The 22289-nt window shown below is 48.8% G+C and overlaps 6 protein-coding genes across 7 annotated transcripts in view; 2 read left to right on the forward strand and 4 right to left on the reverse strand.

Moving 5' to 3' along the window:
- LOC121588213 overlaps positions 1-11009 on the reverse strand; it is a 32073-nt gene extending 21064 nt beyond the window's left edge. For both annotated transcript variants that reach the window (XM_041905921.1, XM_041905920.1), the window contains exons 1-2: positions 10747-11009; positions 3692-4151 (exon numbers count right to left, since the gene is read on the reverse strand). In XM_041905921.1, the coding sequence (XP_041761855.1) occupies positions 3692-3787 (96 nt within the window). In that variant the 5' untranslated portion in view covers positions 3788-4151; positions 10747-11009. The remainder of the gene's footprint in view (positions 1-3691; positions 4152-10746) is intronic.
- LOC121588233 lies at positions 2493-3596 on the reverse strand. The gene is made up of 2 exons (XM_041905952.1): positions 3006-3596; positions 2493-2930 (listed from the first exon to the last, which is right to left on the reverse strand). The coding sequence occupies exons 1-2, from the start codon at positions 3100-3102 to the stop codon at positions 2653-2655; spliced, it is 375 nt and encodes a 124-aa protein (XP_041761886.1). The 5' UTR covers positions 3103-3596; the 3' UTR covers positions 2493-2652.
- A 2547-nt stretch (positions 11010-13556) lies between the features above and the next one.
- LOC121588229 lies at positions 13557-15520 on the reverse strand. Its single transcript, XM_041905948.1, has 4 exons — positions 15313-15520; positions 14527-15199; positions 14339-14435; positions 13557-14142 (listed from the first exon to the last, which is right to left on the reverse strand). The coding sequence occupies exons 2-4, from the start codon at positions 14722-14724 to the stop codon at positions 13826-13828; spliced, it is 612 nt and encodes a 203-aa protein (XP_041761882.1). The 5' UTR covers positions 14725-15199; positions 15313-15520; the 3' UTR covers positions 13557-13825.
- Positions 15521-15679: 159 nt separating this feature from the next.
- On the forward strand, positions 15680-17376 carry LOC121588227. The gene is made up of 3 exons (XM_041905946.1): positions 15680-15962; positions 16648-16744; positions 16819-17376. The coding sequence occupies exons 1-3, from the start codon at positions 15801-15803 to the stop codon at positions 17241-17243; spliced, it is 684 nt and encodes a 227-aa protein (XP_041761880.1). The 5' UTR covers positions 15680-15800; the 3' UTR covers positions 17244-17376.
- Positions 17362-19095, reverse strand: LOC121588219 (dimethyladenosine transferase 2, mitochondrial). Its single transcript, XM_041905927.1, has 3 exons — positions 18211-19095; positions 17828-18147; positions 17362-17747 (listed from the first exon to the last, which is right to left on the reverse strand). Exons 1-3 carry the CDS (start codon positions 18976-18978, stop codon positions 17372-17374), a joined length of 1464 nt encoding a protein of 487 aa, XP_041761861.1. The 5' UTR covers positions 18979-19095; the 3' UTR covers positions 17362-17371.
- Positions 19096-19395: 300 nt separating this feature from the next.
- Positions 19396-21598, forward strand: LOC121588226 (translocon-associated protein subunit alpha). Its single transcript, XM_041905945.1, has 3 exons — positions 19396-19680; positions 19830-20546; positions 20626-21598. The coding sequence occupies exons 1-3, from the start codon at positions 19617-19619 to the stop codon at positions 20697-20699; spliced, it is 855 nt and encodes a 284-aa protein (XP_041761879.1). The 5' UTR covers positions 19396-19616; the 3' UTR covers positions 20700-21598.
- Positions 21599-22289: the final 691 nt, after the last annotated feature.

Below are 22289 nucleotides of genomic sequence, written 5' to 3' on the forward strand. Positions count from 1 at the left end.
ATTTGGCACTATTTTCACCGAACGGACAAGTACGACAAGTGGCTTAAAAGCTTGATCCTTTCATCCTTCCAGCAGGACTATTGCCATTGCCTCTTGCGCAATTGAAAATCTTTCCTGCTTCTTACGCAAGCAATACACTTCCATATCCTTCATACTATATTTGTACGCGCATAATACATTATGCAAGCTGACGTTCCAAAATACGAAAGAAGTACAAAAAAGCCCCCTCCCAAACGCTGACAATCGTTAAAACGTTTCATAACCCCATGTACACCGGCGTTCGTCGCTTCGACACGAGTGGTTCGCATTCATTACGTGTCTAGCCGGTGTCATTGTTTACCACCAACCAAGACTGGGTGGCGATGATGATGATGATGCTGGTGGTGAGATGCACTCTACGCAGCTCGATGAAATGCAAATGCTCCATGCTCCGCTGTTCGCTATCGCTATCATTTCAACCCCAACATATACTCTTCACAACACACACACACACACACACCACACACACACACACACACACACACACACACACACACACACACACACACACACACACACACACACACACACACACACACACACCACACACACACACACACACACACACACACACACACACACCACACACACACACACACACACACACACACAACACACACACACACACACACACACACACACACACACACACACACACACACACACACACCACACACACACACACACACACACACACCACACCACACACACACACACACACACACACACCCAATTTAATCAACGTCATCATTTCCCGCCTCCTTTTTGGAGCCGGCACGTATTCGAGGACGTATGTCAAACGGCACTGGTATTCTGTTTGCTTAGCGAACCTGCTGCCTGCCATCCCGCTGCTGCTGGCACATTCCGGAACAACCTTTCTCGGGCAAGCATTTCCGGACGGTTTGTGCACGGCAGCGGCGGAAAGTTGCCGAATAATTTTCCTAATTTGCACACGCCCACCGAGCGGGGCCAAATGGTTGAGATTTTCGTTCCACCTGACCGCACTCCGCATGGTGTCTCCCGTGGCTGACGCAGGAGGAACGTGTACCGTACGTTAGGGCGGTTTTCGTGCAAAAGTGAGTCTGAGGGTAAACAAAAGTGCCACAACTGTCGTGGTGGTTGCTGTGCTTGTACTCCGGGGTCTTTCGAGTGCAGTCGCGCGTATCAGTGCCGACGCTCTTGAGCGTTAAGGATTACTTCGTTATAACGAGCGTAAACGGGGTGAAAAAACGGACTCATAACGAGTGTCTCCGGGTGAGTCTGTTTTCAAAGTAATCATTAATCTCTACCGAATGTGCATATCGTGCACGAATGGGGAGAAGGTGGAGCGCGATGGGAGCGCGGCGTACCTGAGAATATTCTTTCACATTATTGCATCCCTTTCAAGCTGCAAACCAAAGCGCAAAGGGATGTGCCTGAAGTACTTCTGTGTTCCATTTACGGGAGCATTTGTTTACTCTTCTCATCGCACAGGAAACAGAGCGATACTTGCTGCTCATTACCATCAGATCTGGCGAAGGATACAGGAGGCACGTATATTTTCTGTCAAAGAGCGAATCAAGTGCAACTCCACACAGGTTGACAGGATAGGAAGGGGAATATTGTTTCCACTCAGCATTGACGCAGACAGGCATTTTTCAATGCCCTATACAGACGAACGTCTGAATCGAAGGTGTGGGTAAACAACGTGTAATAATCCCTACGAAAACAGAGGGGAAAAAACATGTGTCTGCTGTCGCCTCCCTTCCGATTAGTTTCTCATTTTACCACATCATCGCTTAATCCGATTAGTAGCCCGAGACGGGGACAGTCAGGCCTTACGACAAAAGCTTTTGAACCGTTTCTGTCGAATTGTGGTTGTCTCGATCTGTAAGACCTGTGTGGTTACACATCGACTGTACTTTGACATCCCTAGAGTGAGTTCCTTTAATTATCTGGGATGTTACAAACGTTACGAAAACGAACACAAATTGTAACAAAATAGTGTAGGTTTAATTGTGCTCTGGAGACATTATCGGACAACACGTTAAAGTTCAGGGAATTTCAGATAATTAGTAAAGACGATCGGAACTCTCAGTATCTCAGAGGGAATTAGTAAAAAAGCACACATCTCAGTTTTGAAGCACATGCTTTGCAGCTTCACGATACATTGACAATGACGTCCTCTAGAAAGAGATACTGATACTGATGCATGGAAAATTGATTGTTCTATAATCACGACTTCTAAGATGAAGAATTAACAATAAAAGAGAGGTTAGAAGACACTTTCGTCGAGCATAGATTGTGCGGGCATGTTTTAAGTTGCTCCGGGAGGTCGTACGTGTCAATACAATACGTTATCAACAACAAGGGAACATCTGCTACGCATTGCTAAATTTGATTGCCTCAAAATTGTTGCAAGATTGTGAAGTTTCTGTAAGTCCCTGACAAAACACATGATATAAAGCCGCAAAAGAGCGAAGCAAAAGAGTCAATATTTTTAATTTCTTAAGTATGTTCTAGGTTCTAATAGGTTCTTTCACTTTCACAACGTTCACACATTACTCCAGACAGACAGTCAGTGGATCCAGACAGTGGATGGAAATCTTAATTGCTGTAGATATTTCGCGACGCTCAATTAACTCTCACTGCCTTCCCTTGGCGGAATCCGTAAATTTCCAACGTTGCCGACAGTTCCGTAACGTTGTGTTGGCTTGTCATAGTCAGAAACAGTCCTTTCTTGTTTTTTGCCTCTGGAATTTCAAGAGTACACTTAACAGATCCCTGCGTCTTGCTGTAGGTTATCTGTTCGCCAAGATGCGCATTAGGCTGGTAGCTGATCACCAGCGATAACTGTTTCGGTTCACTGGCTGATGAGTTTTTGAAGCTCAATGTTTCGAGCAGCACGTCCCCTGAAAATGGACGGCACAAAAGTAGAACCATTTCGTAACCATGTTTTACAACACTCTTCACACTTCATATCTTACCGAAAACGCGCTTCCCCAAGCCGACATTGCATAATCCGGCAGCAAACGGAAAAATGGCAAACAATGCAAAGTATAGACACACCACTGATCTGTCCATGGTGATGGGTTACCTCTGACTGAACCGAGCATTGCTTTCACTCGTGATAAGCAATCGACGTGCTTCTTATCAACCTACACTCTCCCCAGCTTAGGTCTCAGCATCACTCCGTTCCGTTTTGTGATGGGTGTTCTGCTCTAAAGGGGGGTTTTATTTGGGAGAATTGTACTTGTCTATGCTCCAAAAGCTGTACCGGCGTGGTGACTTGTGCCAGACCAGATGCTTAGATCATAGTGACTCTTGTGTAATGACTTGTCCAATTAGCGTCCAGCTTTCGTCCGTTCGCTCGTGAAGCCACAGCGAGTAGAAAGCTTTTCGTTTGCTCTTGAGCACGTTTAACATCTTTACAACACACACACACAGAATGGTTGAGGACATGCTGGTGTCAGCACTGTTTGGAGCTTTCAAAGCATGCAACCACTCTTCAGGAGTACCGCCGGAAAAAGAATCTACACGAAAATTGTTACAGACACCTCAGCCATCAACCATCATCATAACATTTCGGGTGCGATTCAAACACTATAAAATAACGCTATAAATTGTAGCCCACTAACGGATACTACCAAACCTGCAGACAAACAACACTTACCTCCGGTATGTCATCCGGCACCTTGCCCATCCAGGACAGTGACAGTATCGGGCAGTCGCATCTTGTGTTGGAGTTTTTCTCAAAATGCAAATGCATGATGTCGGCCTCGGCAGTGGGCAGGGGGTCAAGCAAGCGCTACTCCTTCCACCCACATGCACTCGCAAACACCCAACAAACACTTGTCACTGCAGGGGTGGTGTCACTCACAGACCCACACACACACACACACACACACACACACACACACACACACACACACACACACACACACACAATCACAATCGAATTCACGACATTCACGATAAACGTACACACTGAAGCAAGCGCAAGGATCTGTTCGCCGTACCGCACAATCACGCAAGCAATTCACTATCTTTCCACACACTACCGAACTATGGCGCACGTTGGCGCCAGAGAAACCCGGTTCGGGTTTTTTTGGGGGACCAATCTAATACGTCTGCTGAGGAAGAAAAGAAAACAAACACACTCTTTCGTCACTAAAGGTGGACTGCACAAAAGAACGGATCCGGATTGTTCTGGTATGTCTCGTTGTGTTGTTTGAATGAGTTGGTCTTGCACCATCTGTCAACTGTCAGCAATGGTTACTGCGACGATACGGAGATGATGCGCGAGTGCCAACAGACTTCGACAGACAGACAGAAGGACCTTCTGTTACTCAGCTGTTGATTGATGCGCACATTTACACCCGTCGATGATCACTAATCACACGCACACACATATTTATTACTTCGAACTGAACCATCATGTCAAAAATGCAAATGATAAGACCGGAATGGGGAACAGTTTTCCACCAAAAACCGCGGTGCAAGTGCAGGATAGTGAAAACCGTAGTGCTAGTGAAACATGTGTCCTCCTCTAGCGGGCCTACGTCACAACGCCACCGTTTCGGACACGAACATAGTCGGCACGGCACCGAAACCTTCAATCCACCCGTGCAGCTTGCTATTTTTGGCTAGGCGTCATTAAAGCGTCAATGTCAAGGTATCGGTTATGCTTCTTCGCACACACTCTCTCTCTCTCTCTCTCTCTCTTTCTGGCGACGCGGCAGATGCTATTTTCACCTCCCGATCACTGCACAAGCCCGTGGGATGGAAGATGGAAGCTTTACTGATGGCTGATCGTTTACATCTCGATTTGCCCGACGCCCCCCGAAAACCAGGCGTTGGTGTGTTTGGTGATGTTTTTTTTCTTCTTGCATGTGTGTGTGTGTGGCGATTCTCGCAATCTTTACAGATGGTTGGGTAATTAATAATTAATCGTCATGGTGCCATAAATTGTGGTGTGCAAATTAGCTCCACGCGTGGTCGGTGTAGGTGTTGCGGTTGGTTACACGAGCTTGATTAAACACAGCACCACCGCAAATGGCATTCCGCTGGTTGGGAATTAGTGTCATATATTAGTACATTGCATACGTGCAGGCGTTGCTGTCACAGTTCAGTAATACTAGAGCAATGTTGGAATAAAACGCAATCAAGAGTAGGATGCAATAAATGTCCGTTTTTTTGTTTGGAAGAGATATGAACAGATTTGTTTCATAAATGTGCCTCGTTTTTATTCACAATTTGTAGACTTTTGTAAAAGAATAAATTTATAATACTTAGTGACGTGAAAGAGCGCCCTCTAACGGCAATTTAAAAGAATAAAAACTCTGCTTCATATACATGTTGTGTACTTTGCAGCACAAAGCAAGATGTTTTGTCGTTTCCATTCATTGTTATTCACAAAAAGTTGAAAAAGCTTTTCCTCTTCGCTACCTGCTAGACTTGCGCCATCAGCTGGCCCATCATAAAGTTGTTCGATGCTATAGAATTGAGCATAAATATTGCTTCCCTATCCGGTGCCATTATTTTGTGGAAAACAGTGTACACTTATAGCACACACCCAGCAAGAAAAAAACTTGTTTGAAATTCTTATGAAAGCTTGTCCAGCCCCCGAATCGATCGCCGTCCATTCTCGACCGGGTTCGAGGAAGTGTTCGCACGAGTGTGTCCAGTTGAGCCGACCGGTCTCTTAATTAAATCGTTATGCAAATTCCGGGAAGGGAGCGACTGCGACTGACATTCTATTTATTATTCTGTCCCATTGACAAACAAGTGTGTTTTCACCTCGACTGGTGGAAGTACCATGCGGCTCCATCGTCGGGTTTGTCAGGTGGTGGTGGTGGTTGACTGAGATGAAACATTAAAATTCTTGAATTAAATTTATGTTTTGCGCTACAAAATCAGACTCGGTATTGAGCAATGTTATTTGTAGAAAGAAATGCTAAAATAAGGTAAAAAATGGTTAAAAAAAAACTGCAGCCAAAGAAATCTCGTCACGGATCTATGGATCGAGAGGAAAAGCACAATTTTGTTAGCTGCTGCATGCTTCTTAGCACAATGTAGAGTTGATTTTTTCCCTTCCCTTTGGAGGAGTACGGGCTCTGCCTGGCAACGAGTACCGTATCGCCCAGGGTTCATCAGCCGTTGGAGCAGCCAACACGATATTATGAGCCACGGGACCATATGGAAGCGCCCAACGGTGGTGGGAAGAGAAACGACCATCCGGCACAGACGACGACGACGACGACGATGGTGTCATCGAATGAATAGCGTACTCGGTATCTCGGTATCATTTTACCGCCGCCCACGTGCACCGTCTGCAGGGGTGTAGATAAGAACACTCGTCAAAGGCGTAACAGAAGGATTTCTTTGGAAAGATTATTTTACACTTGCTATCGAAGCATTACGAATAACAAAGTAACGAGATACTTTAAGCGTGAACATGAACGGATTGCAAACTTATAATAATCACCGTTTTTGCAACCCTTTTCCCCACCTACCCTGTCCGATGCCCTTGCATTAAGTGTGTTAAATATTACGCTGCCAGTTCGATTATCCTTTTCTCCGCCATAGCCTTCCCACCGACCGATCAATCATAGAAAAAGTCGATTTGGAAAGTTGATCCTTTTTGTGGCACTCTCTCTCACTGTCCCGCGGATTGGGTAGGTGTACACTCGAGACCGGGCGCGTCTTCGTGTGACAGAGACTAGAAGCTGCGACCGACTGTCGTTATCGGAAAATTATATATCACATCTTGCTTTATACCCCACTTAAGCTGTTCATTTTTCTTTTGTTGGGTTGTTGGTGGAGAGCGTTTCAACAGAAAAGCTTTGCGAAAGGTTACGTGTATCGAGACGCAGCATTGTATCGTTCACGTTAATATTGCTTCTTCGCCGGAGCACATAACCTAGAGTGGGTCACAAAAAAGGCTCCATGACTATTACGCCTTCGTTCACGGGTTTTTCTCAATAAGCCCATTGAAGTGTTGAGCGTTTGCAAAAGGAGCAAGAACCACATTGTACGCGACCCATTAACAATGGATGCCATTTACGCAACGAAGCTGCATGAAATGTCAATCGAGATCTGGTAACATCGACGTTACGGCGTTGAGCAATTGATTGGTCTATTTTTCGTGTTGCAAGCTGTCTCTACACTCCATTTTCCCTCACACTGTGTAGCATTAATTGTAGTTTCCTTTTGTTCGTGACGAAAATATGCCACCGACCATATTTTAATTTTGGTGCATTATTGATCCAGTTTAATCGCCATGATTGATCTCTGGTTGATGGAACTAGCAAAAAAGGTCACCGGCGCCTGACATAGTTCGACACGAAACGGTACCACGGGGCATGGCCGGGGCATGGTGGTCGGGGAAAATTTCGGTTCACTTGTTTTGACACCGCCAGACACCACCAACGAAATGCTCCGATGAATTCGACCACCGTATTTTATGTCCAGGCTCACAAAAAAGGAGGTCAACAGTTGCAGCCGATTTGATTGATCGCTTAATATAATTATAGATAAACATCAGCGATATTCGATAGTGGTAGGATACGACAGACCCACCCCCTGTCCAATGGTACAGTCATCAACTCGAACGACTCAATAACATTCCCGTCATGGGTTCAAGCCTAGAATGGACTGGACCGTCCCTCCCGTAGCAAACGATTGACTATCCTATCCGGCTTGCTTGGTAATGAATAAAGTCTCTAAAGCCTGTATAGGCCGGGGCATGTCCGCGTAGGACGTTACGCCAAATAGAAGGAAGGATTCGACTGAAAGTTAGTTAATTATGAAACGGAAATGAATCGTCTGGTTTAAGCCGTTCCAAAAGCACCAAAAGAACAAAAACCTGTCAGGTAAACCTTTCGTCGAGTAGGCTTATAGTAAGTCTGTGTTGTTCAGTAGTCTAGTAAGCCTTAACAAATGCCCGACCTTGGGACCCCTCATCATGCGTCGTAGGTCGTTTATACCAAGCAGGAGAAAGAAGAAGAATGTAAGGAATCTTCTTTTTTTTCATCGTTTGATTGGTGAAAACCCCATCCTCGTTCCATCTCATTTGCAAACCCGTCGTCCATCTCTTAGCATTTCCCCTCGATGATGTCCAAGAACGTGTCGAACAAGTTGCTTGGGTGCTGTGCTGTGTTGTGCGGTTGCTAGACACCGGGAGCTACACACCATGCTTTACACACCAAATAACAGAAAGGCCTTCCACATCGTAGTGGCCGTTGCTTTGGTCCGTTGCTCGGTTGTTGTGTTGTTGTGTGACATAAAAACGCTCGCAGCGCGGGTCAGTGTGATAGCTGCCGAGAATCCGGGGCGCAGCAGCGACGGATGACACCGTATCATTCGCCTCGTTCAAACATCCTACCATTGAAAGTGAGTTTTTTAAATCCCTTCCATTCTCTCTCTCTCTCTGTCTCTCTCTCACTCTCTCTCTCTCTCCCTCACTCTCTCTCTATCTTCTTTCTTTATCTTTAGCTGACCGAAGAAGAAAAATATTTCGATGGAAGCAAGTGGATATAAAAAAAAAACGGACAAATTCTTTGTGGGGCCGGTTGGGGGGCCTTTGAGTGTGAGGCAGAAAGAGAGAGCGAGTAACCTTCAAACCACACACTATTGCACTCCCATGGCCTACCTTGCCTTTGAAAAACGAGATCGGACGTCACCCGTAGCTACGCGGACACATCGTTTGATGGGGTGGTGCTGTTGTGGCGATGAGCGACGCCGGGGCAGGAGGAGGACTAGATCAGCTATTTTTGGCACCGAATTTATGGTAATGAACTTACTGTCTTCCTCCCCGCGATCGATTGGCCTGGGGGCGAAAACACAACAGCGCGGCGTCTGCTGTTTGCTCTGGTCCGGCAGAAATAATAATTCGCGAATCAATCAACATGCACATAATCAGCTCCTTTTTTCTATCAACAGTAAGCGAGCTCGCTCAGTGATGGCGCAACGTGTAGAACAAGGGTAGCACAGATAAGTTGGAACGAACTTGCAGCGATTGTGTCGCTTGCAAAAGACATCAAACGACAAGTGTCTAATATCGCTCCAGCATACCAGTGTGTTATGCAATGGCCATTTTGCTACCGCAATTTCGCGGACACAGCACAGCACATCACAGGTAGAAGCGAATGGTACGAGCAAAGTCGATAGTCCAGGCCCCACTACGAGTTTCGTTGGGATTCGAACGGTCTCTTATGATGGGCTGACGGGGGGGGGGGCTGAAAATCCGGCACACCGACGGCTGCTTTTTGGCACGGTTCCGGAAGACCACTCACATTATTCATTTGCTGCGACTGCACTCAATTGCAGCTGTCGATAATTTGTGAATCAATCGCTGTTGATGCGATGACATCGTTCCGTCGAGAGTAAAACGACCCTTTAGGACGGGAACCGTTGGCCCGAGAAGGATCTGCTCCGTACTTCATTAGGATTTTAATGCGCTTTTTCTGTGTGTGGTGTGTTTTGTTTGCAGATTACGAAGCAGTAAAAATACCATCTCGTCGGCAGAGTAACACAGGTTCGGGACATGATTGTGACAGTCAGTAAGAAACGGGTCCCCGTCCCCACGATAAGCCGGCTCGCGAGCGGGCAGGAACAATTCAATCCGTCTGATCGACCGTACGTACCTCGTCCGTGCAAGTACATCGGCCCATCATCACGCAACAGCGAAACGGGCAGCGCCCGTTTTCTGCCCCATTCGCCACCAGGTCCCAAGGGTACCACCCTCCCCCAGTAAGGTATTTATCGATTTAATAACAATTCTGTAGCTAAAAATAAATTATGCATAAACTTCACTTGCATATATTTTCGGTCGCCTTATCCCGGCCGCGTTTCAACCGCTGGTGTATGGATGTGTTTGTTTGTGTGTGTGTGTATGTGTGTGTGCTGTCTGTGTCCCGATCCTTCCATATATCGTGCCGTTGCCGTTTGAAAGAAAGGAAAAAAAGGACCGTCGTCACGAATAAGGAGGTCGGCGCCGATTTCCTTTGGGGCGTTTCGGTTCGCCCTTCGCTCAACCGTCTCCGTCCCCATCCAACCCCTCAATACTACCCGTAACATACCGCACGCAATCCTGGGGGCATTTCGCACAAACCACACACACACACATACAGAGAAGCAGAAACATTACACACGGCAGTAGGTGGCGTGGTTTTTAATGAAAGGGAAGAAACCGAAATTCGGCACACGGTCGCGAGAAGGGAGATAGAATCATCGCAACAAATCTATACACACCCATACGTACACACACAAACACACACACACACACTTTGCTGTAGCCACATCACTGACACTGACAGTTAGAGTTGTACGCGGGGAACGTGAGATTGCCAGGAGGGGGTTTTCCGCTTTGCTTGCTTGACGGTGGCGGCAGCTTCTTCGCTCATTCGGACGATTCATTCATCTGCGAGCGAACGGAAAAAAAGCTCCCCACTCACACACTCACACACACATGCAGGGAGAAAGGTTTGTGTGTCAGCTTCACTGGAAACATCCTTCGCGACACTCCACCCGAGCCAAAGTAGCCTTTGCCTTTCGGTATTTCGCTGTTACTTCCACAAATTCCGCGTTTTGTCTGCCACTTTCACCGAATGGTGTCACAGTAATGGCAAGCACGAAACACATAAAAACACTTCGCGGTGGCTTTCCCCGGGGAAAGCTGAGCATTTCGGGCATTTTGGGAATGGTGGGGGAAACAGTTGCACCTACCAGCAAAACACCACCAAGTGCGTGGTAAGTGAGAAGGACACCACGAAACCCGGAACGGAAAAACGCTTCGCCGCTTTACGCTGAAAAATCTACCACGAACGACCACTTTTGGGGCGTTCTGTTCCACCGCACTGTGCGTCACTCCCGGGAGGGAGGGAGGGGGAGGCAAACAAACAACAACAACAAGAAAAAAACAATAAAGCCAGTGCGCCAGCCGTGCCAGTTACTGTATTGCTGCTCCCTCCTAGCTTGACAACGTTAAATCTGCAACTGTGCGCGCTGTGCAAGATTTTCCACAAGCTTGCCCGAAGCCGAGCGAGGGAGCGAGTGAAAGTCCGGTGAGCGAAATGAGAGTGCGGGAAAACTGCGATGAGAGAACGTACCCCACACACACACACACACACATGCGCGAACATCCCTTAGCATTCGCTTTAGTAGGTACGGTAAACGGCTTTTCGGTGTATTAGTGTGTGTTAGGGCGCGCGATATTGATTTTCCGACCAATACAATCCGTACAATGTGTACGTGCGTGTGTATGCGTGAGAGAGATTCAGTGTAAGAAGTGGTGTTGTTGCGGGAAATGGTTTTTCATGTGACGGAATGAGGATGTGAATGTGGTTGTGTGTTGGCCCCCCGAGGGGAGGAGCAGGAGCGGGTGAGATTGAAGGTGGAAGCGCGAAGCCCTGGGTGCGGCTCTGGGAAAACAAGTTGCGCACGTGGGGGAGCGCTAAACAAAAGCGCGCGCTCTCTTTCTCATTTGTTGTGCCGTTCTCTGGCCGCGCGAACATTGTTGCTCAGTGCTGCACGCTCCCGGAAACCGGGAAAACTGGTCACCACACAGGCAAGCTCTGGTGGTAGTGGAAAAGTGGGCCCTGCTGCCTACGCCGCCGCTCGGGGCGGTGTTTCACTATCAGCTCAACGCACGTGTCCGCGATGATGGTGGTGGAGCCGCCCGTCGCACCGTTTACTAACCCGTCCGACACACACCACAAAGAGATGCCACCTGTTTTCTGTTCGTTCGCGGTGTGTGCATGTTGTTGCATGTTAATTTGATTTGAAAGTGTCACTACTACCGGGTGCGCAAATCGAGCATGTTTCCTCCGGCTACCTCCGATTGCTCATTAACAGCGGGGGGGAGGAAAGCAAAAGTGGCTCTGCCCGGAATGGTGTGGCTGGTTTTATGGTCATCTTGTGATCGCTTGCTGTTTGCGGAAGAGAATTGTGAAATTATTACTTCTTTTAAAAAGCTTCGCGTACACAAGCTATTTATGGGTATTCATATTTAGTCTTTTTTAGCACATTTTTATGACAACCAAATGCCAACACACATCCGGAAGTGAACAGGCCACACGGAAAACATCCGTTCTCTCGCATTACAGTTAAAAATACAGTGTATAAATTGTTACCAATAACCAATAACCTTTAACTAGGATAAAAACACATTTCAAAACCATAACTGTTTTTGAGTGCAAAGCAAACCGCCACCGACTGTCAGGATAGGACTATGCCCTTCCTCAATCTATCGAATTCTCACTTAAAAGAGTCTGGATTTGCTCTCCCTACCTGCGTGCTATGTCCGTATGTGATAAGGCGTGAGCGGTAGCAGCATACACACACGAACACAAATTGTATCAAACATTGTCGAACTAAAAACGCGTTAGACAATGCTTTATTGCACAAACGTAACGTACGCCGCGCTGCCCCGATGTGAAGTGGCGTGCATTTCGCGCAGCATCGCTCTTACGCGCTCACGGCTCGTCAACTGCACTAAGGGCCGTGGCAACGCTTTTTCGCATGCGATTTTATCGGAAGGCCTATCAAAATTTTATATGGAATTTGAAAGATAACATTGGGCGACGAAAACGAACGTACGACGTTATCAAAACCCATATAAATCTCGTGCGATAAAACCGCATCGGTTCAGCGTAGCCACGGCCCTGCAGAGAGCGAGAGAGGACGTGAGCGGCTGGTTGTATTCTTTCATCTAACACTAAACTAAGTCATTTAAACTCCATCGTTTTTTTAACGGTAATTCCCTGTAGGGTTTCTATGATCGCCTGGACGATAGGTCAAGTGTCGATAAGTCCGCTTCGAACAAGTTTGATTCCACCTCGGCTCATGTCAGCTCTGACTGTTTCAGTTGCTCTGAAACAAAGTTTGAATATTTGCTTTAAAATAGTTAAAGCATTTCTTCGTTGCTATTACAAATAACCGAACGAAAGATATGCATGCAAAGGAAACGCTTGGTAAATTGAAATCGTTATTGTTCTCCCCAGCATTCGAACCCAAACTGTCAATTCAAACGGGGGCTTCTAGCCGCCCTTTATCAGAGTGACCAGCAATTGCTGTTTTTCCTGTAGATCTACATGTTCAAAGATGAGCATCATAAAACAATTGATTTTTTAATTTCTCCTATTAAAAATCAAAGATTTATGTTTTTCAATCTTTCCTTGGAGAGAATCCTTCGTACAACTTCCTGCTCGACACTTCAGTGTGATTGATGTCACCCCTATTTCCTCCGTTCGACATCTTTTAAACAGATATTGTAATCTATAAAACTATCGAGTTTTAAGCTTCTACCTAGCTCCTATCGTAAAGTACCGATAAAATGTTGGTGCTTCTACCGGTATCCGGCAAAATAATCTGGCCACACTACCCTTCGCATCTTTCTCACTGTGAACGGATCACTCACTCTCACCGCGTGAGACCAGCCGCGGTTCTCATCCTTTCCTTTCAACTACGGCAAAAATCCAACCGATGTTTTGATCCAGTGGTTTGTTTTTCTTTTTAAAATTAAAACATCTAACTAATTCCATTTAAAATAGTCATTTTATTGTAATATATGTTCTTCTTTCTTTTCTAGCTCAATGCCCGTTGTCAGATGAAACGAGCGTGGAGAACATGCATTTACTTCCGTTTACATCAAGCCGGCGGTTACCTATAATTTGAATGTTTCGCGGTTGTGGGACAAACGAATCGGGAATTGAACGATTTGTCGAAGGAGCTAAAAGGGAAACTGCGACGCGGTATTCTGCATACGGCACTGGAGGAACCGTGTGCTTCGTCCCTGTGTGCTTCTTCATACGCCCGCCGATTCCCGCTGGCTGCTGAGCATCGTCCGGTTGAACGGCACGTCGGAAATGTTAACACACTCCAGCTCGTGCGTATCCTCGTCGATGCCGACCACCAGCTTTATGTTGGCCAGATGGCACAGCGGATGCTCCTGGTTCAGCACCGCGCACACGTTCATGAAGCGCACCTTCCCGTCGGCACACTGGTTCGGCACACATTCCGGGTGCTTGCCCTTCGGCTCGATGTAGATGATCTTTCCCGAGGGACAGTAGCCGCGGGTGTACATTTGGTAGCACTGTTGCGTTTCCGGATGGTACACGAACGCTGTGTGAAGCAGAGTGTGGGGAAAGTGGGGTTTTTTGTAAGTGAATCAGTCGCCAAACTACATCCCCCCACCCCCCATCCTGTCATCTATAAACAAAAATGCCCCGAACCGTCGTGCCTATGCAGCTCCGAAGGCTGCTGATAACAGCACAGGGACACACACAGACAGTGGGCAGCAGGGCCAGACGACACTTACTTGGCTTACAGTCACACACCCAATCGTTCTCGTGGTCGCCCGGATAGAGGATCTCGTTTTCGGCACACTGCTTGGGGATAAAGATCGGGGTACGGTTCTGCAAAAGGAAAAGCACGCGCGAGATGAGTCTACTAAAAAGCCTTCGACACAACGACACAGTAGTGCGAAGTAGGCGGTGCGTGGCTTACCCGTGCGTTTTGCTTCGACTCGATGGCCGACTGTTCGGCGGGGTAGGCGAACAGTTCGGTTGTCCGGTTGTTGTTGCTGCTGTTCTGTTTCGGTTGAGCGTTTGTGTTGGCGGGCAGCGCGCAACACCCGGCGATAAGCAGCACCAGACAGAAGATGCGACCTGTGTCCAGCATTATTCTTGCCAGCGAGGTGTGCATGTGTGTGTGTGTACAACAAAAAACCACAGTCCGTATATTTGGGCTACGAACGAACGCCAAACAGCCACACGCGGCTCCGCACGGTAAGGTCAAAGTAATCCTTGCTTGACCGGCTTCACGACGGTAACTGAGTCGCACTAACTCCCGACGGGTCCGGCCCGAGCAGATCGCACACCCGCAGCAGCTTGCACCGAAGCAGCGAAGAGAGCGAGAGAGAACGAGAGAGAGCGAGCGAGCGGATGATGATGATAGTGGCCTCCCCAACACACCACTAGGGAGTTCCTGTTTTTGTGAGCTGGGTGGGAAACCCCTACTGCAACCTGTCTTGGCTCACGATCGTGTGCGCACATACACACACACACACGCACACACTCGGCGGTGGTGGGGAGAGGGCGACGCAACGAAACCGGGCGCACAGTTTACAAGGGCGCGAAACGACGACCTGCCCGACGACCTTCGCCAATGGTTCCGCCGGCTTCGGCAGAGAGATCGAAGGAGCACGAAAGAGAGCCAGAGAGAGAGAGAGAGAGAGAAGGAGAGAGAGGGAGGTCGTAGTAGCTTAGACAGTGGACTCGTTCGACCACTTACGTCACCGATGGAGTGGAGTCGTCGGTTTTTGTCCGGTTCTAAGTCAACGTACGCCAACGCCGGGGCAGCGAAAACAGGTTTTGCGCCACTTTTATTATAACAACAATTGCGGATACTGTAATACTCTCGCGCACTTGCAGATGACACCAGGAATCTATGGAAAACAATTTACAGTTACAAATGCAGTTTCAAACGTAAACCCCCCCCCAGGCCCACACTACTCGCACGCACACACGGAAACGCACAATCTCCCGCTCCGAGTAAAATGGGACGGCGATGTTCGCAATTCAAACAAAAAACACGTTTTTTCTCTGTGTTGCTGTTTAGTGTGTGGGGGGGGGGGGGGGGGCTGCGATCTTATCACGCAGCCTCGCGAGCCGCAAGGGTGAAGAAGATCGCGGTCCGTTCGCGGTCGATCGGTAAAGCTCGATGATCGGCGAAACTTGCGCAGTAGTGTATTGGCCGGTGCGTTCGACGGATCGATCACGATGATGGCAAGCTTCTCGTCCCCGCTGGTGGCAACAACAATCGCCGGAACCGTTGCGACCGTACTACTGCTGGCGGTGCTGCTGCACCCGCCCGTCGGGGCGCAGGAACTGTTTGCCTTTCCGGCGGATGTAGTGGTTAGCCCGAACTTGGAAAATGCCCGTGTAAGTAGACGCGCCACAGGGAAGGAAGGCTCAAAAGGTTATCATCCAATCGGTGGTGGTAGCACAGAACGGGCACACCAAAAAACCCCCAAAACGATCAATAAGTGTGCGTGAAGTATAGAAATGGCCTTATTTGTGTGTTTAACACGTTCAGAGTGGTCTTCTTTGCAGTTGCTAAAGCATGCAGGAATTTAGCATCAAGCATCGGGAATTTACATAGATTCTAAACCGGTATCTCGCTCTTCCTCAGAACCGGTGGGATGGTTGGTTGGGCCCGGGGTTCTGCGTTAGGAAGCATCGGACGAGTCCGAATGAACAATCAAACAGGTTAACCTTGAGCAAAGTGAGCCAATAATTAGTGGATTTACCGAATTGATCAATCGCACGCCGTTTTGAACAGGGCTTTGAAGCACAGAATGATCGTTTTTTGCCAACTTGGCTGTTTAAGAAAAAACAAACTACAAAAACCTTTTTTTTTTTTGAGTTCCCCTTTTGACCTACACTGGCAGACACGGAAGTGAAAGTTGAACTGTGGATGAGTCCAGCACATAAAAGGCGAAAGTGGGAACTATGCAAAAAACAGTGGGTGAGGGAGAGAGCAAAAAAAAAGGGGAAATTAATTTGCACAAAAAATCATTACATTTTCCTCATTTCTTTTCCCATTTTTTCAATTCCTTTCAAACAGAATCGCACGCCCGTCTACATACCGGGCAAGTGTAGCACGAACGAAATTCTCTATCCCGGCGATCACGACAGCGATTGGGTGTGTGACTGCCGTCCAGGTAAGTGGCAGCGATCGCGCTTTCCCTCTCGAGCGGCACACTTATTTGATTACACACTATTCCCCGCGTTTCAGGATACGTGTACTCCCCACCGCAGGACAGCTGCTATCCACTGTTCCAGCAGGGCTTCTGTCAGCCGGGCGAGTACGTGGATCTGGCCCGCCCGTCGATGATAGTCAAGTGTACGCGCAACGTGTGCACGGGCAGGAACGAGGTACCGTACCGGGAGCAGTGCGTAAAGCTGCACCAGAACAATCGGCTGTGCAAGATCGAGCGACGCGTCAGCTGGGTGATTGGCGTTAACATTACCACGCTCGAGCTGGACTGTATCGCGGGCACGACCGACCTGCTCGAGATCACGGTCAACAACCGCAACATGGAGGATGGGGACGAAACGGACGCGCCCGTTGCGATGAAAATGGTGCAGCCCGTCTACTTCAAGGATGCCAAGCTGTGCCAGAATGGCACCAAATCCATGTACAATGGACGATGCCCGTAATCTCCCTGGCCCGCCTTGGATTACGACCTCTACTGCCCATTCGGAAAGGGTGGGGAAGGGAGGGGAGGAGGTTCATCCCTCTGTGTATTATCTGCAAATAAAAAGGGCTTCCAGCTGCTAGTGTGTTTCTAAAGTGTGTCAGTACTTTTCTTGCTTTTCGCTCGCTGCACTTCGCCCGGTTCGTCGGCCGACTCGTCGTCGTCGAGGGACCGTGCGAAGCGCTGCTGCTTGTGCTTCTGGCTTTCGACCGCCTGCATGAACGGGGACTGGTGAAACTCGGACCAGTTGATGAACTCGTTGAACAGTGTCAGCACCTGCGCCGGCGTGAGCTCACCGAATTCGGTGAAAATGTTAAAATTGTCCACATAGTCGTTCGAGGACAGGGGGACCGATTTTAACAGCTGGCTGGGTAGCACACCGCGAGTGGGGTCCTTTTTCGACGACGATTTGCGCGTGTAGTTCGAGTTTAGTATTAGGCGTGCTCCACAGTGCGGTATCCAGTGTCTGTGGAAAGAGGAGCGAAAGGTTCATTGGGAAACATTCGTTCACAACGTTCGGTGTAGACGGTCCGGCCCATTACTCACTCTAGCGACGGGATGATGCGGTTTCGCCTGCTTACGTAATGCTGCGTTACAAACGACGCAAACAGGCCCAGATTGTCGGGCAGCAGATGGTCGAACAGGTTGCGGCGCGGTACGATCCTCACCAGATACCACTCTTCCGCACCGTCCTCGATGAGTTGCTTGTGCAGCGTGCGAAGCTTCTTGGTGCCGCCGGTCGTACACCAGGGAAGGAAGTGTTTGCTCGGCACCTTGCCCAGGAACTCGTGCTCGAAGTACAGCTGAAACACTATCGTACCGCCGCGGTACAGCTTGTAGCCGGCATCTTTGGTGGAGGCAATGTGCTGCAGAGGGAGAATGTGTTATTAAAGTAAAGTCACCACCACACAGCAAACAATTCAACTTACCGAGAAAAGTAGCGGAGACATTACGAGAAACATTTCATACCGGCCGAGCGAAAAGAATTCCGACTGCAGCGTGATCGAGTTCATCAGATAGCGCAGATACTTGACGGTGCCGATGACCGAAAACAGCCGAAAGCTGACCTCTTCCTGCCACTTTCTGTGCGGAATGCCGCTCAGCATGCCGCACACCCGCTGCCCATTGTCGAACCCGTCCAGGTACGACAATCGCCACAGCCCGTTGAAATCTCCTATCCGGAGTGCATCCTTTGGCAGGTTGAATGTGGCGTTTAGTCGCGCTTCGAACGATGCATCCGTTTCGTACAGGCGCAGGTTGTGCACGTTGCGCTGCACGAGCTGTTCGGTCAGCAGACCTGGGCCGGGATTTACCTCCACCAGCAACCGATCGGCCGGAAGGTCTTGTGTCAGCACATCGGCGATGCGGGCGGCCGTCGTGCGATTTGCGAGGTAAAAGCGTTCGGTACTGAGGGAGCTTTTGCGTAGGATCGAGGGAGGGAATTGTTTCAGCACGGACGCATCCATGCCGGGTGTGGTTTGAAAGTATTCAAGCACATGTTTCGGTATGGCAGTATCGGCTGTGGTGGTGCTGTTTGCTGCTGCCGATGCTGCTGCAGGTGCCTTAGGTTTCCTAACACGTGGTGTTTTGGGTTTAGTTGCTACGGCATCGTTCACTATCGTTCGGCAGAGCGATGTTTGTGCACTTCGCCAGCGGGGAAATATACGTTGCAGCATGTGTAAGCTGTTGCTCGTCATGCCGGACCTGATGATCACGTAATTCGTAGTCCCCGGCTGAAAACGTTACGAACCACGAGTTTTGTGGTATTATTTGTTTACAACGTTTCGCAATGATCGGCGGCGATGTTATGATTTAACTGTCATATTGATTTTGACAGTTTTATTCGCCGATAGGTTACAGCAAATGGTCGAATACTTGTAAACCAAGGTTCACGCATTCCAGCAATGGTTTTTGTTCAACATTTTGCCATGAAACAGCTTTTCCTTTCTTTTTGAATGTTTCATGTGATTTTTTTCATTATAAGATGCACAAAATGCTTATCCGCAACGTAAAATAATTTTTCTCGAGCAGCATACCGATAGCGCATGTATGCACCTTGCGCACCGTCCTGCCAAAAGTGCTCGATTCCATGGCCGTCACAACATCTGCTCGAATACGTTCGTTAGGACGTGGCCGAGTCGATACCGATGCGATTCCACGCGTCAACATAACTTCAAAATACAACTTCATTAAATGTAACTTCGTGCAGCGCACGTCTGCCCGTACGCTTATTCTGCTGCCGCGTCCAGTTGTAAATACTGTTTTTGCCACTGTGGTGTTGTCTGAAGCGAAATACATCGTCGCACCCCGCGAGAATAGAAGTTGAACCGGAACAATGCAAAAGTTTTTCGTGCTACTGCTGCTGGCCCTGCCGGCCGTTCTGCTGACGGTGAACACCGGTAAGTTTGGCTGGGGATTGGTAAAACTCGTCCCCCAAGTGGACGAGCTCAACGTGGCAGCCCCGTTGTGGTCTCGCGCGTGTGTGTGTAGGGATTTGGTTTCGGGTTTACTAACCGCGGTCACTCCGTCACTCTCCCGTTCTGTGCAGGTTCGAGTCCGTTCGCCTTTGCCGCCGAAGACGAGCTGGACGAGGAGCTGGTCGATGTGGAGACGGAAGATGCCGCCGTCGTGGCAGACGAAACCGAGCCGGAGGATGATCTCGAAACGACCAAGTCGCCGGATGCGGACACGTACCTGCTCTTCACCCGGCCCCTGCACGCGTCCGGCTCGCAGCTCGAACTGCCCGCTGGCTATCCGGTAGAGTTCCTGGTCGGCTTCACGAACAAGGGCCAGTTTGAGGATTTCGTCGTCGAGTCGGTGGAAGCCTCGTTCCGGTACGCGATGGACTTTAGCTACTTCATCCAGAACTTCTCCGCCGTGCCGTACAACCGCGAGGTGAAGCCGGGCCACGAGGCGACCGTCGCGTACTCGTTCCTGCCGACCGAATCCTTCGCCGGGCGTCCGTTCGGGCTGAACATTGCGCTCAACTATCGCGATGGCCGCGGCAACCAGTTCAGCGAGGCCGTGTTCAACGAAACCGTCCAAATCACCGAGGTGGACGAGGGGCTGGACGGTGAGACGTTCTTCCTGTATGTGTTTCTGGCCGCGATCGTGATTCTGCTGCTGGTGCTCGGCCAACAGTTCCTCGGCTCGTACGGCAAGCGGAAACGCCCGACGGCGGCCCGCAAGGTCGTGGAAACCGGCACCGCCAGCACGAAGGACGTCGACTACGAATGGATCCCGTCGGAAACGTTGAAGCAGCTCCGTAAGTTCTGGCGAGACATAGCGGAAAGCGGAACGGTGCGCTAATTGTCTATTTTCCCCCTTTTTTCTCCTCCAAACAGAAAACTCCCCCAAGGGTGCTCCCAAGTCGTCCCCGAAGCAGAGCCCCCGGCAGCGAAAGGCGAAGGCGCACTAAACTCCCCCGCCAGGCGTCCGTGAGACAGTGAAAGGCTCGTTCGCGCCCACCCACCCCTCCGTGTGCTGGTGTGCACTTTATCACCACAACTCATCCCTTTTCCTCCCTGCTTTCCTGCCACCCCCATCCCACTCCGCTCTGTCACAGTGTCGTAAACATCGTATCATTTTCCCATGTAGAGAAGCGCAGCAGTGTTGCTACATTTTCATCATCTCTCCCCTTGATGATGCATCCTTCGGCGCATCAGGCAACTTAGAATGTAATTGTCCCCTTTTCCGCTGTGTACACTCGTGAGACTGCAACCGAATGAGAATGGTTAGAGAATAGAGAGAGCGAGAGAGAGGAAAAGGGAGAAGAGCCCAAAAAGTGCAGCAATACTCCTTCCCCCCCCATCCCGTCAAAAAGAAGGTGTCACGGTGCATCAGGCAGCAATCAGACGTGTTTAGGCGCTTCCAGCAGCAACAACAGTAGGACGTTTAGTAGACGGGCTTATTGCTCTTCTCCGTTACGATCACAGCTAAGCAAGCAGGCACAAAACAAGTTCAGTTAAGATTCGCGGAGATTGGCTTGTCGTCCGTTTTTTCCCCATCCAGAGAAGGGCTCGTTCGGTTGAAATTATAATTACGTTTCTTCATGATTATTACGTTCGTCGTTCGGTAGTCGTTACTAGGGCGCACCTCATCATCACCTCAGCGCCGCTGCAATGAGGCAACTGGGTATAACTTTACTCAATGGAGTCGATAGGAAAGGATTTTTTTTCTGTCATTTTTTGTCCGTAGTTAAACTGTTTTTTACTACTAATTTAATGAGAAGAAAGCATGTGAACACAGAGAAATAAAAGAGAAGATAACAAACAAAACAACGGTACTGCTGCGGTGCATGCGTATTGCAGAGAGAAACCAACTTAATAAGTTTCTTCTTCTTCCTCAGACAAACAATGTAAAGCATCTAAATGCATTTCCAATGTGAGTCAAACAAGGGTTAACGACTTTCAAAATCAAAACTCTAATTGTTTATCTAATGGTATTCTCTCTCACAGCAACAGCATCGATGCTTGCACGTTATTCGACCGAGACCGAAGCGCCACCAGGTGGCGGGTGACAGAAGCATTGGAGCTTGCGTGCAAGAATGACAGCAACGAATTTTGCCGTTTCAAAAGCCACGTGGTGGTTGCGTTTTGAAATTCCAGTTGCTTCGTGCTTGCTTTCCCTGTCGGTCGTAACATTTCTTAGAAACACTAAAATAACAGTAATTCTCATGCGATTGTTTATGTTCTTTCTTTAGGGCATTTCACTCGATTAACTCTTAACGGTCCCACTCTCCTGTGAGATAACAGGTCCTTTCTTCGTCGCCTTATTCCCCTCAATTCCGTACAACTCACTTTCCCTGGATTCTGTGTATCAGCTTTTAATCTTTCCAACAAAATCATTACCCCTATTACTGGCTCCATGGATAGATAGAGGACAGACCACCCGGGGACATCAGTGACGCTGATGGTGGTTGCTGTCAGCCGCCCAGTGAGATAGTTTAACGATTTGTTTTTGAAGGGAAATCCCACTCCCCCTGAGTTACCGTAATCGGGGACATACG

The sequence above is a fragment of the Anopheles merus genome, chromosome 2R (genome assembly GCF_017562075.2).
Source record: "Anopheles merus strain MAF chromosome 2R, AmerM5.1, whole genome shotgun sequence".
NCBI classification, from domain to species: domain Eukaryota; kingdom Metazoa; phylum Arthropoda; class Insecta; order Diptera; family Culicidae; genus Anopheles; species Anopheles merus.